This window comes from Sceloporus occidentalis, unplaced genomic scaffold, assembly GCF_023333645.1.
Source record: "Sceloporus occidentalis isolate IW3139 unplaced genomic scaffold, rSceOcc1.0.p SCAF_5, whole genome shotgun sequence".
In the NCBI taxonomy this organism is placed as follows: Eukaryota; Metazoa; Chordata; class Lepidosauria; order Squamata; family Phrynosomatidae; genus Sceloporus; species Sceloporus occidentalis.
The window spans coordinates 105,796,955-105,811,283 of record NW_028316985.1 but is presented as its reverse complement, the minus strand read 5'-3'; the positions used below and the strand labels follow the sequence as shown (position 1 = coordinate 105,811,283).

General features: G+C 38.8%; 1 protein-coding gene across 2 annotated transcripts in view; it reads left to right on the top strand.

Annotated features, from left to right (window-relative positions):
• LOC149312621 (semaphorin-3D) overlaps positions 1–14,329 on the top strand; it is a 173,049-nt gene that overhangs the window by 46,287 nt on the left and 112,433 nt on the right. For both annotated transcript variants that reach the window (XM_089525017.1, XM_089525016.1), the window contains exon 2: positions 11,720–11,913. In XM_089525017.1, the coding sequence (XP_089381143.1) occupies positions 11,763–11,913 (151 nt within the window). In that variant the 5' untranslated portion in view covers positions 11,720–11,762. The remainder of the gene's footprint in view (positions 1–11,719; positions 11,914–14,329) is intronic.

Genomic DNA, 14,329 nt, shown 5'->3' with positions numbered 1-14,329 from the left:
TTGTTTAGATTCACCATAAACTGGAAACAACTTGAAATCACACAACAACAACAACAACAACAACAACGGACTGCACAGCAATTCATCTTTTGGTGCTATTCTTTCCATTCTGTACCTCTACCACATACAAATGATGGCAGAGAAGAAGTGTTGTCAGAGACACTTTGGAGCTCTTACAACTTTTTCTCTGTAATTGGAAAGGAATGTAGGTTTTTTTAAAAATATAGAAATTAAAAAAACAGTGGAAAGAGTGGCAGAGAAAACACAGCATTGCATGATGAAGATGACATTGTCTGGAGAACCTATGAAGGGTTTGTTGGGAGAGCAAGAGATCATTGGGAAAGCTGGATGAACTCCATTCCCATACCTTATGTAGTGAGTGCCCGACTCCTGGCTTATATTACCTCCTAAAAGTGGCAAAATTCAAATGAAGTTCCTGATTCATAAATAAGTCTCATCACTACTATACTAAAAAGAAAACCTTCCTTGAGAGGGAATCCATAGGACAGTGAAAGGTAAATACAACAGGCATTTCTGCATTAGTGGATTGTATCCAGCTTGTTGTACTTGTTGTTTTTATGGGCCCTCTAGTCAACTCTGACTTCTGGAGACATTAACATAGGACTTTCCTGGCAAAAGAGAGGATTTGTCATTGCCTTCCTCTGAGTCTGTGAGAGTGTGACTTGCCTAAGTGCAGTCCAGTGGGTTTCCATGGTCAAGAGGGCATTTAAACCCTGGTCCTGGACCAACACTGAAATAATTACATCAGTACTTTACATTTATATTTTTTGGAATTGGTTATTGATTTGTAGCTGACTATCATGTGTTGCATATGCTTTGTTCTGAAAAAAAGATCAGGGCAAAATATTTTTCAGTTTTACATCAGTCCTCATTAGTGAATTAGTGAGTGGTGTAGCGATCTGTGTTGGACTATGACTCTGGAGACTAGAGTTAGACTTCTCACTTGGCCATGAAACACACTGGGAAAGTCATGTGCTCAGCCTCAGAGAAAGGCAGTGGCAAACCACCTCTGAAAAAATGTTGCAAGAAAACCCCATGATAGGTTTGCCTTAGGGTCGCCATAAGTTGGAAACAATTTGAAGGCATACAAAAAGTTTAATTGAATAAAAATTGAATAAATTCAGTAAAGCAAACTTGTTCTTGTATTCTAAAAGGAGAAAAAACAACCAGTACAAAAGAGTCCAGCGTTCATTCTCTTTCTTCCCATTGTGTGTAGCCAACTCTTTCCTTTCCTGCAAGTGATCCAGGAGAACCAAGTATGATTACATAATAGCAAAGCTAATGATGAGCTGAGTTCTTAGGCTGTGATTGGAAAAAAATGTTTCTCCGTGTGAGATAATCATTCCTAAGTGGAGAGTAAGCATCATGTGTCACAATTTCTCTGTAGGGAGAATCCAGACACACTTTTAAAATGAATTAATCTCAGTTGGGAATCTATGTGAATGCATCTAGAAATAGCCATACTGCAGTGTACTCTTCCTGTATATATTTTCTTATCCATTGGGTACTATCCAGCAAAAGCTTTGTTGTGCATGTATTCTACCACAATCCATGGGGCTGAGGCATAAGAGCTTTCTCTGGATTGTATCAATTGACTATAAAAATGTGAATCCAAGACCTAGTTGGACAAAACATAACATCTCTGAAAGCATTCCTGTTAGCTGAACACACATCTTCCTCAATAGCACCTCCTAATATTAGGAGCTAATAGAAGAATAGAAGGTTGATGACATGGTAAGAACAAGGATGTTTTACTCACCCTATCTCCCCAAGTGGGAAGAAAGTTTTACAAGGTTAGTTCTCTTACAAAGTTCATTCCCTTGTGAGAAGAGAATGCTGGAGACCTGTGTGTTTCTATGATATATGTGTATGTATAGGAAACAGGCATTCCCAACAGAGAATGCTTTTCCTTAAGTAGGGAACAAGTAGGTCAGCAACCATTGTAGTTGTCTCCATATGTGTGTGTGTGTGTGCATGCACAAGCGCATATGCGCTCACACACTTTCAGTTTATCTATTAACCTTTGATGACTCCATGAATTTCATAAGATTTTCTCAGTCAAATAATACCCAGTGGTGATTTGCTAGCTCCATCCTCCAACATATAGCCTACAGCACATGATATTCCTTGCAGGGGCCCCCATCCAAGAACTTGAAGTTATCTCCCTTATCAGGGATGATGAGGAAAAGTGGCAGAGATAGTCCTCAGGGACAATGCAGGGAACCCTGGGAGAACCACCACAGGGAATATTTGCTGCTAAGCCTCAGAGGAGGTGTGTGATGCTGGTGGGGGACTCTTTGCTGAGGGGTTCAGAATAAGTGGTACGATGTCTTGGGAGGTGTGTTGTCCCCCATGATGTCAAAGAGAGGCTGACAAGACTTGTCAAGCCTACTGACCATTACCTTTTGGTCCATGAGGGAACCAATAAAACTACAAGGCACAGCCTTCAGAATAACATAAGGGATTATGAGGTTCTAGGTCGGAAGCTGAAAGAGCTGGATGTACAGGTTGCCATCTCATTTCTTCTTGCAGTTGAAAGGCATGGTCCAGGAAGAGAGAAGAAAATAGTGGATGTAAACAACTGCCTCCGCAGATGGTGCTGCTGACAATGATTTTGATTCTTGGATCATGGGCTGCAGTTTCATGAGGGTAGCGTTGCCATATCCCGGTTTAACTGGGACATTTCTGGTTTTTGAGCCTTGAGAATGTCCCGGCCCAGCTCTAAAAACATGTTCTAGGCCCTGGCCAACTGAGCTCTCCCCCACCTCTACTGCAGGCCAGCTGCCATTCTCTCTTGGCTGTAGAATGGAAAAGTCCCTCCTCCTCTGGGCCTGACAAAGAAGCTGAAAGCCTGCTCCCTGCAGCCTCTCCCACAAGGGATAGCAGCCCAGAGGAGGAAGAACTTTACCTTTGGAAGAGAGAGCATGGCAGAGGCAGGCTTTAGGAAGCGGCAAGGAGATCCAAGGGCCCAGTAGGCCTCGCAACCCTTTCTGGGCCTATGGGTGTGTGTGTGTGGGTTGGGGCTGAGGCTGAGAGAGTGTGACTCACCAAGTTGATTTTTAATGCTTAAGTTGGAAATTGAACCCTTGTCCCAGAGTTGTATTCCATTAAGGCTAATACTAATATGCCATGCTGGCTCTCACATGGTAGCAATGATGGTGATGGTGTTGATGATGATATTATGGGAAGGAGGGGTTAAGGCCACCACTGCCACACATTCTTGTTTGGCACAACTGTAATTACCATGGCTCTATTGATATGGGGTTCTGGAAATGTAGTTTTGATTTGGCACTCAAACAGTCTAAGCTATGCCCGGAATAGTGAAATATTACTTTGCAGTATAGCCATGTTAAATGTTAAAACATGTTAAATGCTAAATCCAAAGGATTTGTTATGGAATAAGCAAGTGAAATATGCAATAAGCCATGTTAAATGTCAGATGTAGTGTGTGTTTTATCAGGGCCATTGGCAATATTTTTTGAGAACTCCTGGAGAACACAAATTGTCCCAGCAGAGTGGAACAGGGCAAACATTGTCTCCATCTTCAAAAAGGGAAAGAAAGAGGATCCCAACATTTATTGTCCAATTCTCTAACATCAATACTAAGAAAGATTCTGGAGGAGATCATTAAACACAAAGTCTGTGAACATTTAGAAAGCAATGGCATAATCACAAAAAGTCAACATCGATTTCTGAGAAACAAGTCATGCCAGACTAATCTGATCTCCTTTATTGATAACATTCCAGCTTGGTAGACGAAGGCAATGCTGTAGATACAATATATCTTGATTTCAGCGAGGCCTTTGATAAGGTCCCCCATGATATTCTTGCAGACATGCTGGTGAAATGCAGGCTAAACTGTGTGACTGTTAGGTGGATTTGTAATTGCTTGAGCAGCTGAACCCAAAGGGTGCTCAACAATGGCTTCTCTTCATCCTGGAGAGATGTGACTAGTGGGGTGCCACAGGGTTCTGTCCTGGGCCCAATGCTATTCAACATCTTTATCAATGACTTGGATGAAATAATAGAGGTGCTTATCAAATTTGCAGATAACACCAAATTAGGAGGAGTAGCTAATACCCCAGAGAACAGAATCAAAACTCAAGATGACTTTAATGGATTAGAAAGCTGGGCCAAAACTAACAAAATGAATTTCAGTACAGAGTAATGTAAAGTATTGCACTGGTTTAACAAGACTATGTTTTTGAAAGGGATCTAGGAGTCCTATTAGACCACAAGTTGAACGAGTCAACAGTGTGATGCGGCAGCTAAAAAAGCCAAATGTGATATTAGGCTGCACCAATAGAGGTATAATGTCTAGATCAAGGGAAGCAATAGTGCCACTCCATTCTGCTTCGGTCAGGCATCACCTGGAATACTGTGTCCAGTTCTGGGCACCACAATTCAAAAACGATGTTGACAAGTTGGAGTGTGTCCAGAGGAGGGCAATGAAAATGGTGAAGGGTTTGGAAACCATGCCTTATGAGGTAAGACCTAGGGAGCTGGGTATGTTTAGGCTGGAGAAAAGATGGTTAAGAGGTGATATGACAGCCCTGTTGAAGTATTTGAAGGGGTGTCACATTGTGGATGGAGAAAGCTTATTTTCTGCAGCTCCACAAACTAGAACAAGGAACAATGGATGCAAGGTACAGGAAAAGAGATTCCAGCTCAACATTAGGAGGAACTTCCTGACAGTGAGAACAGTTGAACAGTGGAACACACTCCCTAGGAGAGTGGTGGAGTCTCCTTCTTTGGAGGTCTTAAACAGAGGCTGGATGGCCCTCTGTCAGGGATGCTTTGATTGTGATTTCCTGCATGGCGGGGGGTTGGACTGGATGGTCCTTGTGGTCTCTTCCAACTCTATGATTCTTTGATTCTAATCCTAGTTATCTTGTAAGATCAGATACCTTCAAATAGTTTCCAATTTAGGATGAGCTAAAGTGAAACTGTCATGGAGTTTTCTTGGCAAGAAGGGGTTTGGCATTGCCTTCTACTGATGCTGAGAGAGTGTCTTGCCCAAGTGTGTCATCATGGCTAAGTGGGGATTTTATTCCTGGTCCCCTGGAGCATCAAAATGGAACACCAGGCAGACAACACACCTCCTGAGATATCTTATCACTGAAACCACTATACCACACTAACCTGTTGTACTCTCCTGGATATACTTAGGTATTATGCCATCTATGCATTTTATGCATAACTCTTGATCATCGTCAGAATCCTAACCATGTCACATTCATCTGAACACAGAAATATTCAATTGCTGCCTTCTGGTCAATAAATCTTCATCAAAAAGTCTATAGAATAACTTAGGTCTGAAAAATTGCCCTTCTGCTCTCTACAGTACTTTTCCTGATTGGGTCATTCTCACATTACTGTTTTTTTCTATCTCTTTGTGGAAATATAAATATCCTGGCTTAATCCATCAGAAACGTGTGGAAATAGAATTAATGCCTGGCTCACAACAGACATTCTGTCTCTTCTCATCTTAAATTAGGATTTGCATGGTGGCATTAGGATGCTTTTCTGCAGGTTGTGGTAGCTGCATGGACTCATTTTGCCATCTAATTTTCTACAGGAATCAAAATGTTTTGTGGTATTGCTACTGAACTTAAAAGTGAAGAGGCAAGTGAAGACTGGAGGAAGAGAAACAGGAGGTTAAGAGAAATATAGAATGATATGAGGTTAAAAGAGATATATCCCCTAGACTTCAGTCTGCAGAGTGGAGAGTTTGCTTTTCTTGGAAAGGTAGTGTCTTCCTTTGTCCTAGGATGACTCAACAGGCAGTTTGGGTGCCATTCATAAAAACAGTGAAAATGTCACTAGTGCAAATGAAGAATCTTGGCCATTTGCAAGATTTTAGGACCAGATTCATGAGACAGGATTTGGACAGGCCTAGATACAGTCTGTCTGGTGTTCTGTCTAATTTAGTAAATTCATGATTCTTTTGTGTCATGTAGATAAAAAGTATGAGGCTGCAGTGGCCAAATCTCAGAGTCAGAAGAGTGAGTTTTTCTACTACTGAGAATGCGTGAGCCTCACCCTTATATTTGGCTCCTACAGGGTTTTTGCTTTCCCGTGCAAGATTATGGTGAGCCTTACTGTGGGCCGAGTAACTTACATGGCCAATGGAAGAATCTTGAAAAGGGAACCAATCAAAATGGAATCCTCCAGAATTTATGCCCTCCTCTATCTCCCTGAGCTTGTATGAACCAAGTTACTGCCCACCTGTGTAGGAGCAACGGGCCTTGCTTCTATTTGAGTATGTGACTGGTTGTAATATCAGAACTACCAATCTTCAAAGGTTTGGACTGAAGACTGTATTCTGGTTGCGAGGAGATTTGTTGTAAAAATAATTCAAACCTTAGAAATGACCAGATGTACAAAATATTGTGGGTGTTTGGATTTTTTTTAAAAAAAAAACCCCACACCTAGTAGCTGCTTTTTACTAAAAATAAAAATAAAATAAAATATATTGGAAGCCACTTTAAATCCCAGCTTTAGGACAATGACAGGGTCTCAGTGCACTCCTGAGCATTTATAATGATTTTTCACATTTCAAGAGATCTTTTGTGAAAAATTCATCCGTGTAAAAAACTAAGGGTATTTTGTTTTTAGGAGAGTGTTTTATACATAATCTTCCCCATCTTGAAATGGAACAAGCTTGTCGTGGTTGAGAATTTCTTGATGGGGTATCGAAGATAAGAACATTTGGGAATATTCTTTACATTCCTACTGAGACGTGGAAGCTTTCCTGGAAGCAAAGGTTTCCTGTCTCTTTCCACTTATATTTTAAATCTGTAGTTAAGACAGGTTGTTACATAGTTGTGACCCTTGGGCAGAACAGCATTTCAGCTCAGCAACTTTGAAAACAATTACTGACTGACTCAGTAGAAGCCTTAATGATATCTCTTTCTCTTTTGGGATCAATGACTTTTGCTAAACCATTTCAAATTGAGCTTGACCTTGGTAAGTGCTTTATAAGTGCTTTGCTTGATGGTTCTTCCCTCAATACATTATGGGATGCTGAGTACCCTTGAGAATGAATTGTCAACCTTCCTTATAAATTCCTGTAAAACATCTTCCAGATTCATTGTGCTTTGGGCACAAACTATCCATAGTAAATAGTGGTTGAAATTGGGCAAATTCACTGTATTAGCCTGCAAAAGTCCCATGTAAATCAATGGAAAGAGAAAATATACTTTGTGTTAATTTTATAAAAATTACCAAGTTTCAAAATTGAGCAGAAAAAAACAGCTTTACTTAATAGTTAAGTTGAATTTAATATCCACAGTATTTCTTTTCTTTTCTTAAATGTAAGCATTGTGAGTCTGATCCAGATCAGGACTGCAAAGTTTAGGAAGTTAAAGCTGACTCCTTACCTTTGCAGCTGTAACTACTCAAAATCACACCACATTCCTCCTTGAAAAATGTTTCTAAAAGCTCTCATCAACTGCTGGATAAGGGTGTTTTCTAAGAGGTGTGGCTGGGAATGAAAGGATTATTCCATCTCTTCTGCTTGTGCACCATGCTCTTTATCTTAATCGGTACTCTGCAATTATTTTTAGATAAAGAAGTCCATATGGACCTGCACACTGGTTAATACAAGTAATGTTTACTTTGAACATAAGATTCAAACTATGTATTATAGGAGTCTTCCATGAAGCTGGAGTTGGGGGGGGGGAGGGATCTGCTATGACTTCATTATATTAGGATTTCACTGTTTTTGCAGCCCCTCTGCTCTTTGGCTGCTACATAAGGAACAGGGAAATGTTAATATAATGACATCACATCTCAGGCTGAGCACTTTGCCTATTAGCCACTATCCTTTTTTAATGGCATTTGTGCAGATTGAACATGGGACCTTCTTCCAATCAGCTATAGTCACTCCGAACAAAATGAAAATTAAGCCAGGAGATACTAATGCAGTAAAAGTACCAATAACAGTGATTGATTTGTTTTATTCATAATGTTGTTTGGTAGCGATTAAGATGATGACCATTTTTAATGCGATGCTGAGATCCATGTCTTGAGTCCTATATTACTATAATGAGCAGTTATGATGACTCTTAAATTCCAAGGGTTATTTTGAACTTTCTGTTGCGACGGAGCTGAGTTTGCTTCACTAGCAAACCAGCCGTGGGTTGTGCAGGGGAAACCAAGGAGAAAAAAACCTGGTAAAGTCACTCTCAGTAAGGAGAGACTGAAGGGGCTCATGGGGAGCTCTTTGCCAGCCTAAAGGAGAGTGGGGGATGAAGAAAAAAGGTAGGAATATTAGCCAGCCACCCGAGACGAAAAGCTGAGAGAGCTGGGAACCACCATAGCCTGCTCAGCTGTTTCCCAAGCCATGGTTTGGGTCTTGAGGATTAAACAGCAGTGACCACCAACATTTTAAAATTCCTCTTAAACAAATTAGAAGCAAAAAGAGGGGAAGGTTGACTGAAGATGAGCTAAAGGAATATTTGGTAAGGAGACTACTACCTAAAGTATTAAAAACTAAAATATAATTGGAAGTGAAAAAAGAGGCAAAAGAAAAAAAAATCAATGATTGCTAAGAACTTAAAAAAGGAAGAAGAAGAGTTAAGCAAAATCTCAGGATATAAAATTAAAAACAAAGTTAAATATTTGGGAATATAGATGGCTAAAAGAAATTGATATCTATTTGAAAATAATTACAATCAAGGTTGGACGAACATGAAGAAAGAGAGAGATGAACCAATTAAACTTATTCATGTTAGGTAGAATTGCTACTATAAAACAAAATATTCTACCAAAGTTTTTATTCTTATGTCAAATCTTATCAGTTATTATGAATGAAAAGTGTTTTAAGGATTGGGACAGAGAATTGTTGAGATTTATTTGGGCTGGCAGAAAACCCAGGATAAAGTGGCAAGCTACGTTTATGGTTGAATTGTAATCTGTTTACATTCATATTTTAAGGTTCCTGAGAACAACAGAAACCATAAAGCCTTTCCCAAGTGCTATGTGTCACATTTAAATGTCAGATTCAGCCTAGCAACATATAAAGTTTCATGGGGGTATACAGCTCCCTGTTGCTGTAGACATCATGAGCAGTCAAAACCTACTTCTGACATAGCTTGGAAAAATAATACATCAATTAACTGTGGTCTGCAGTTCCACAATGAATTTGTACTAAGGGACAAAATGGATAGCCCTAAAGGTGTGGCATCACGCTGCCCTTTAGACTGATAGTTTGGGGTCATGGCAAATGCATGCCATGCCACACCCCAAACCCAATGTTTTCCCGGCTCAAAAAGAAGCAGGAGATCATTTTTTTAAAATATATGTCTGATAAACATCTAAAAAAGAAACTGTAAATGAGCTGGCCTGGAGTATGGAACAGGATGCTTGATCTTCACTCATTCTCAGAGTATCTGCCTAGTTAATGATGGAAGGGAAGAACATTTCCTAAGGCTTAATGACCAGGAGGTTGTTCTGTGTCATTGACAAACTGAAGCACTAATCTTCTGGGAAGGCTGAAGAGTTTTGTTTTTGGTTTTTTTGCTCTTAGATGATGCATGCAATTAAATAATAATAATAATAACGTAAGGATATAAACATCCAGCAACAGCCAAGCTCAGGGTGAATGAAGAGAGAGAAAATATTGGCCCTAACTAGCTGACCAGCTGCCTTATGTATAAATGAGGCCTCTTATGTTCTGCTCTATGTAAATTGTATTTCTAAATAAATAAATAAGGGGATGCACACAAAGGACAAATGTCTCCACTAAATAAAACATGCTCGGTGGTGCTGGGGAGGGGAATGTTCATTTTGTAACCAGCTATACAGATTACTGTTTAGCTGAGAAGAAGTGTGCTGGTTCTTCATTTGATTAATTTGTGATTTAAAAATAATAATAAAACAGTCTTGAAGGTTCTCATCCCATGGCTGCTTTCATTGGACCATTTCAGTTCTAGGCCTAAATTCAATTGCTTGTTCTAACTAGAGCAGATCCATTGAATCAGTGATATTTGCATATGTTGTATCAGGGGACCAAATTTTAGTTGGGACTAGTCATTAAATTTAGGCTGTAGTCTGTATATATGAGTTATCCCAAGGCTTTTGGTCATGCAAAGTATGTGATACCATACTTAATGGCATCACTAGAGGCTGATCTTTTGGTCATGCAGAGTATGTGATATCATACTTAATGGCATCACTAGGGGCTGATCTTTCTATCATCACCTTTGTAACAAGAGGTCTTCCCTAGGTTTCAGGTTTGGGGCCTGAAATTTCAGGGCCTTGGAAAATCTTGATTTAAGGCTCCCAATCTCCCATATCATGTTCTTACCAACCCCCCTTGTTCATAGTTCCACATGTTACATATCACTCCCACTCTTGCATTCCTATTAAACTGGCAGAAAACTTGAAATTCTTCAGTCTGAAAAGTAAAAATGAAATTAGCAAAGGTTTGCATCTGTCCACATCTATATATATTCATCCAGCCACCATGTGTATTGGGATATACAATTTCTGCAAAGAAAATTCTATTTTCTGCCGAGAAAATACTGTTTATTTATGCAAGCCTCCAACCCATGTGTGCATTTTACACAGAATAAGTCACAATCTACCCATAGTCTATGGCAACTGTGCAGCTCTTGAAGTCTTTATCACACTGGGAAGAAAATTTCTAAAATTCTTTGTTCCTTCCTTTGAGGAAAAAAATATCAAATAATTACATCCCTAACTATAGTTTCAATTCTAGCTGAACTGAACATACCTAGAACTTGCTTGTCCTTCCACATTCCCAGTGGGTAGATGTACTCTACAGGTTCAAAAACTATAACCTTAAGAGAAATGTCTTCAGTCATACGATGACTTATAAAGTATTAATAAATATATGTGTGTTGATGTCCCAGGTTGAAAACACATTGCAAAAATAATCTAGTTTGAGATCACTTTAACTTCTCTGGTTTAATGTGAGGGAATTCTGCAAACAGTAATATGGTGAGTCGTTTAGCCTTCTCTGCCAGAGAACTCTGGTCCCACAATAAACTACAATTCCCAGGATTCCCTGTCATTGGGTCAGGGCAGTTAAAATGGTTTCAAACTGGTTCTATTTCCTAGAAATAAGTATATTAACCACACATAGACACAAAGCACTAGTTTGAGTAAATTGAAAACAAAATAAAAAACTGACTAATAGAATTGCTAGACACTTCAACAGTTTGGTTGGAAAAAAGTTGCACTGTGTTCAATGGAGCTTACTTTGAGATAAATATGCATACAATTGCAGCTGTAATTTATTTAGGGAGGGTTCACTGCATCTAAGTTCTGTATATAAAGTTGATGTGCATCATCCAGAATAACTGTGTTTCCAGAAGATTGTTTCAGAAATTTATCATTCAGTTTTGATGTGGACAGTACTCACAAAGAGGAGTCTTACCCCTGGGAATAGGCAGGTGGCTAATTGCAGGGCTGACTCACTAAAGCAGACCCAGCAATGCCAGACTCCCTTTTCTCCATCCCTAAATTAGCTGTACTAGAGTTTTCTCTTTGTTTATATCATGAAATTGTTTCTGCTAAGATGCTCCTTTCGCCATCCTTCATTTTTGTTTATGTCATGACCTTGCATCTGCCTCTAGCTTTCCTTCATTTTTCATTTTTCACACAAAGTACTTGCTTCTCTTTCCAGACTCAGTTTGCAAAATATGACATTTTTAATTTCTCCTTCCAGATATCCACTGGATTTCCTGAAGAAAACAGAAGAATCATTCAGCATGAGTGCAAGAACAATATCTAGAGATAGGGCTGGAATGGGAGCTTTCAAAACGCAACATATATTTGCTATATTATCCTTTGGAATGCTGCTTGTGCCTGTCACTGGAACGTCAAAACAAAATGTCCCAAGACTCAAGCTCTCCTATAAAGGTAAACACTTTTAGAGCATTTAAGACTGTAATCTTCCCCTCATTCTTTTTGGAATATATCTTATTGAACACAGTATGCTCTGAGTAGATTGTGTTCAAGGTCACTCATTTCTTTGTGTTGTTATTTATGGTTTGCACTTGCTAGCAGATAATTTATTTTATTAATTAAGCAAATGTAATACACTTGTCATTCTTCTTCCGAAAAGGATAGACAGGTACCTCACATGTTTCACGTGTTCAAGGCTGAAACAAACTTTAAACTAAACCTATTTGTTTGTTTGTATGTTGTGAGTGCAGTGCCCGAGTGCAAATGTTTGGGAATTGAAATTATTTCCATATGGGTTTCATAAGTCCTAGTTGGCAATACCAGAAGTAAAAGTTAGTAAAAATCACTATTGTGCTTAAATGGTAAATTGGAACCTGTTCCATAAAAAAATAATTTAACATGGAAAGCATGGCATGACAATGAGATCAAGAGAATGAATTGATTTCTGGCGATTGGTATCAAAAAATACCAAGTTGTTTGAACCCTTTTTGCCTCCAATTCGGAGTGGAATAATTAGGTTGAAATGTTGCGTGTCTGTTAAAAATTCTCTCTGGCATTGATACTACTTTCATGGTCGGGAGTTATGTCATGCTACTATTTTAAAGAATGAAACATTTATCTGAACAATATATTTTTAAAACTATCCTGCTATTGCAAGTTATGTTGAATATAGAACATTTTAAAGCATTCTTTACAAATTTAAATTTCACTTCAGAATGTGTGACATATATTTCCACCCTGCCCCCTTCCCATTGGAATTCAGTACCATTTAAATCTCCCTTAAATACAAAATACTCTAAAAACCAAAACTTTTTTCATGGTTGGTTGAGACAGTGACACCTTTGCTATCTAATGGGACAACGTGCACAATCTTTCATTTCATTTCATTATTAAAAATATTGTACACAATTATCTTCAGGCTATATCTGTAAGGTGTATATTATCCATAAATGAATTTTCTTTTTAGACTTGGGTCCCATCTCCAAGATATCTCAATATATGTGCAAATACAGGAATGTCAAAATCCAAAGAAATCCAAAACTCTTCTGATCCCTGTATTTTACCTGTATTCAAATAACCTTTCAAGCAACCACCATCACCACCACCACGTAACATCCACTTTTGATGAATTTTAAAGACATGAGAAGTATAACTGCAGAAATAGTATACTTTTTCATAATGCCCCTTAAAACTCTTAAAATTCATCAACAGTAATGTTGGATGCATGAGGGAAGTAGAAAAATGGCTTTCTACATCTTTTGGACTTGCAGATGCACAGTAGAAGTCCAATATACAGTCACTATGTTTCCATGAAATTGTCAATTGTTTATCTGTGGTTACCAAAAGGAAGGCATAAGATGCAACTTGTATGCAAGAAGCTGAAGTAATCATTTATAGATAAGTTGGTTCCCATGCTGTTTTAGGTTGGCCCATTCACAGTTACCAGGGGAGACATACTATGTCTGCATTCAGAGATGTAGCAGGGTTGCCATAAATTGGAAACAACTTGAAGGCACACAACAACAACAAAGCTGCTGGGAGGGGGGACAAAATAATGACATTGACGTCTAAATAAGAATTCTATCTCCTCCAAATGAATTATTTCTTGTGTCTCCAAGCTTCTAGCATCACAGAGAATGAGATATTGATAATTGCTCACATCAAGCACTCTTCTATTTCTGTTTGGATTGCCTTGGTAATTTTGCCTGCCACTTCTCTTTGGATGCCCAAACGGTATTTCTAAATGCTCAACTGAAGTTGTAACTTACTGCAATGCTAGAAATTTCAGGACTGAGGGAAAATTCATTTGAGGCCAGAATTCGTATTGGGGGGATTGCCTTCATTTGACCCCTACCCCACTCTTGTGTATAAAAAAAAAATTCACTGTTTCAAGAAAGTAGTGTTTTAGTTGGGCATACAAGGCCCACTTTGTCGAACATAAAACAAAATTCAGTACAAATTTGGAAGTTTCTGCTCGAGTGAAATGCATGAAGACAAAAAGTATTTTGGTGAAATATAGCACACTTAGGTCTTCAAACGCTGGGACCAAAAGAAAAAATGGAAAGGCACAAGTCGTGAAATAGAAAGAGGGCAGCATATCATAAATGGATACTAAATAATTTCTCTCATGTTTTCTTCCTGAATTTTTGACAATAGAGGCAGAAAATGAGCTTCATTGCCTGTTACATTCTCTTGTAATTATCCCATCCATTCTGTCCTGCAGGGTAGCTGCCACTTGGTGAGATCAATAGTTTACATAAGTAGCTGAACTAAGAATAACCTTTATGAACTTTACATCAACTTTGTAGCAGTGTAAACACGTATGAACTTGCCTTTTTACTTTTCATAATGGCAAAAGGGTCTCAGACAG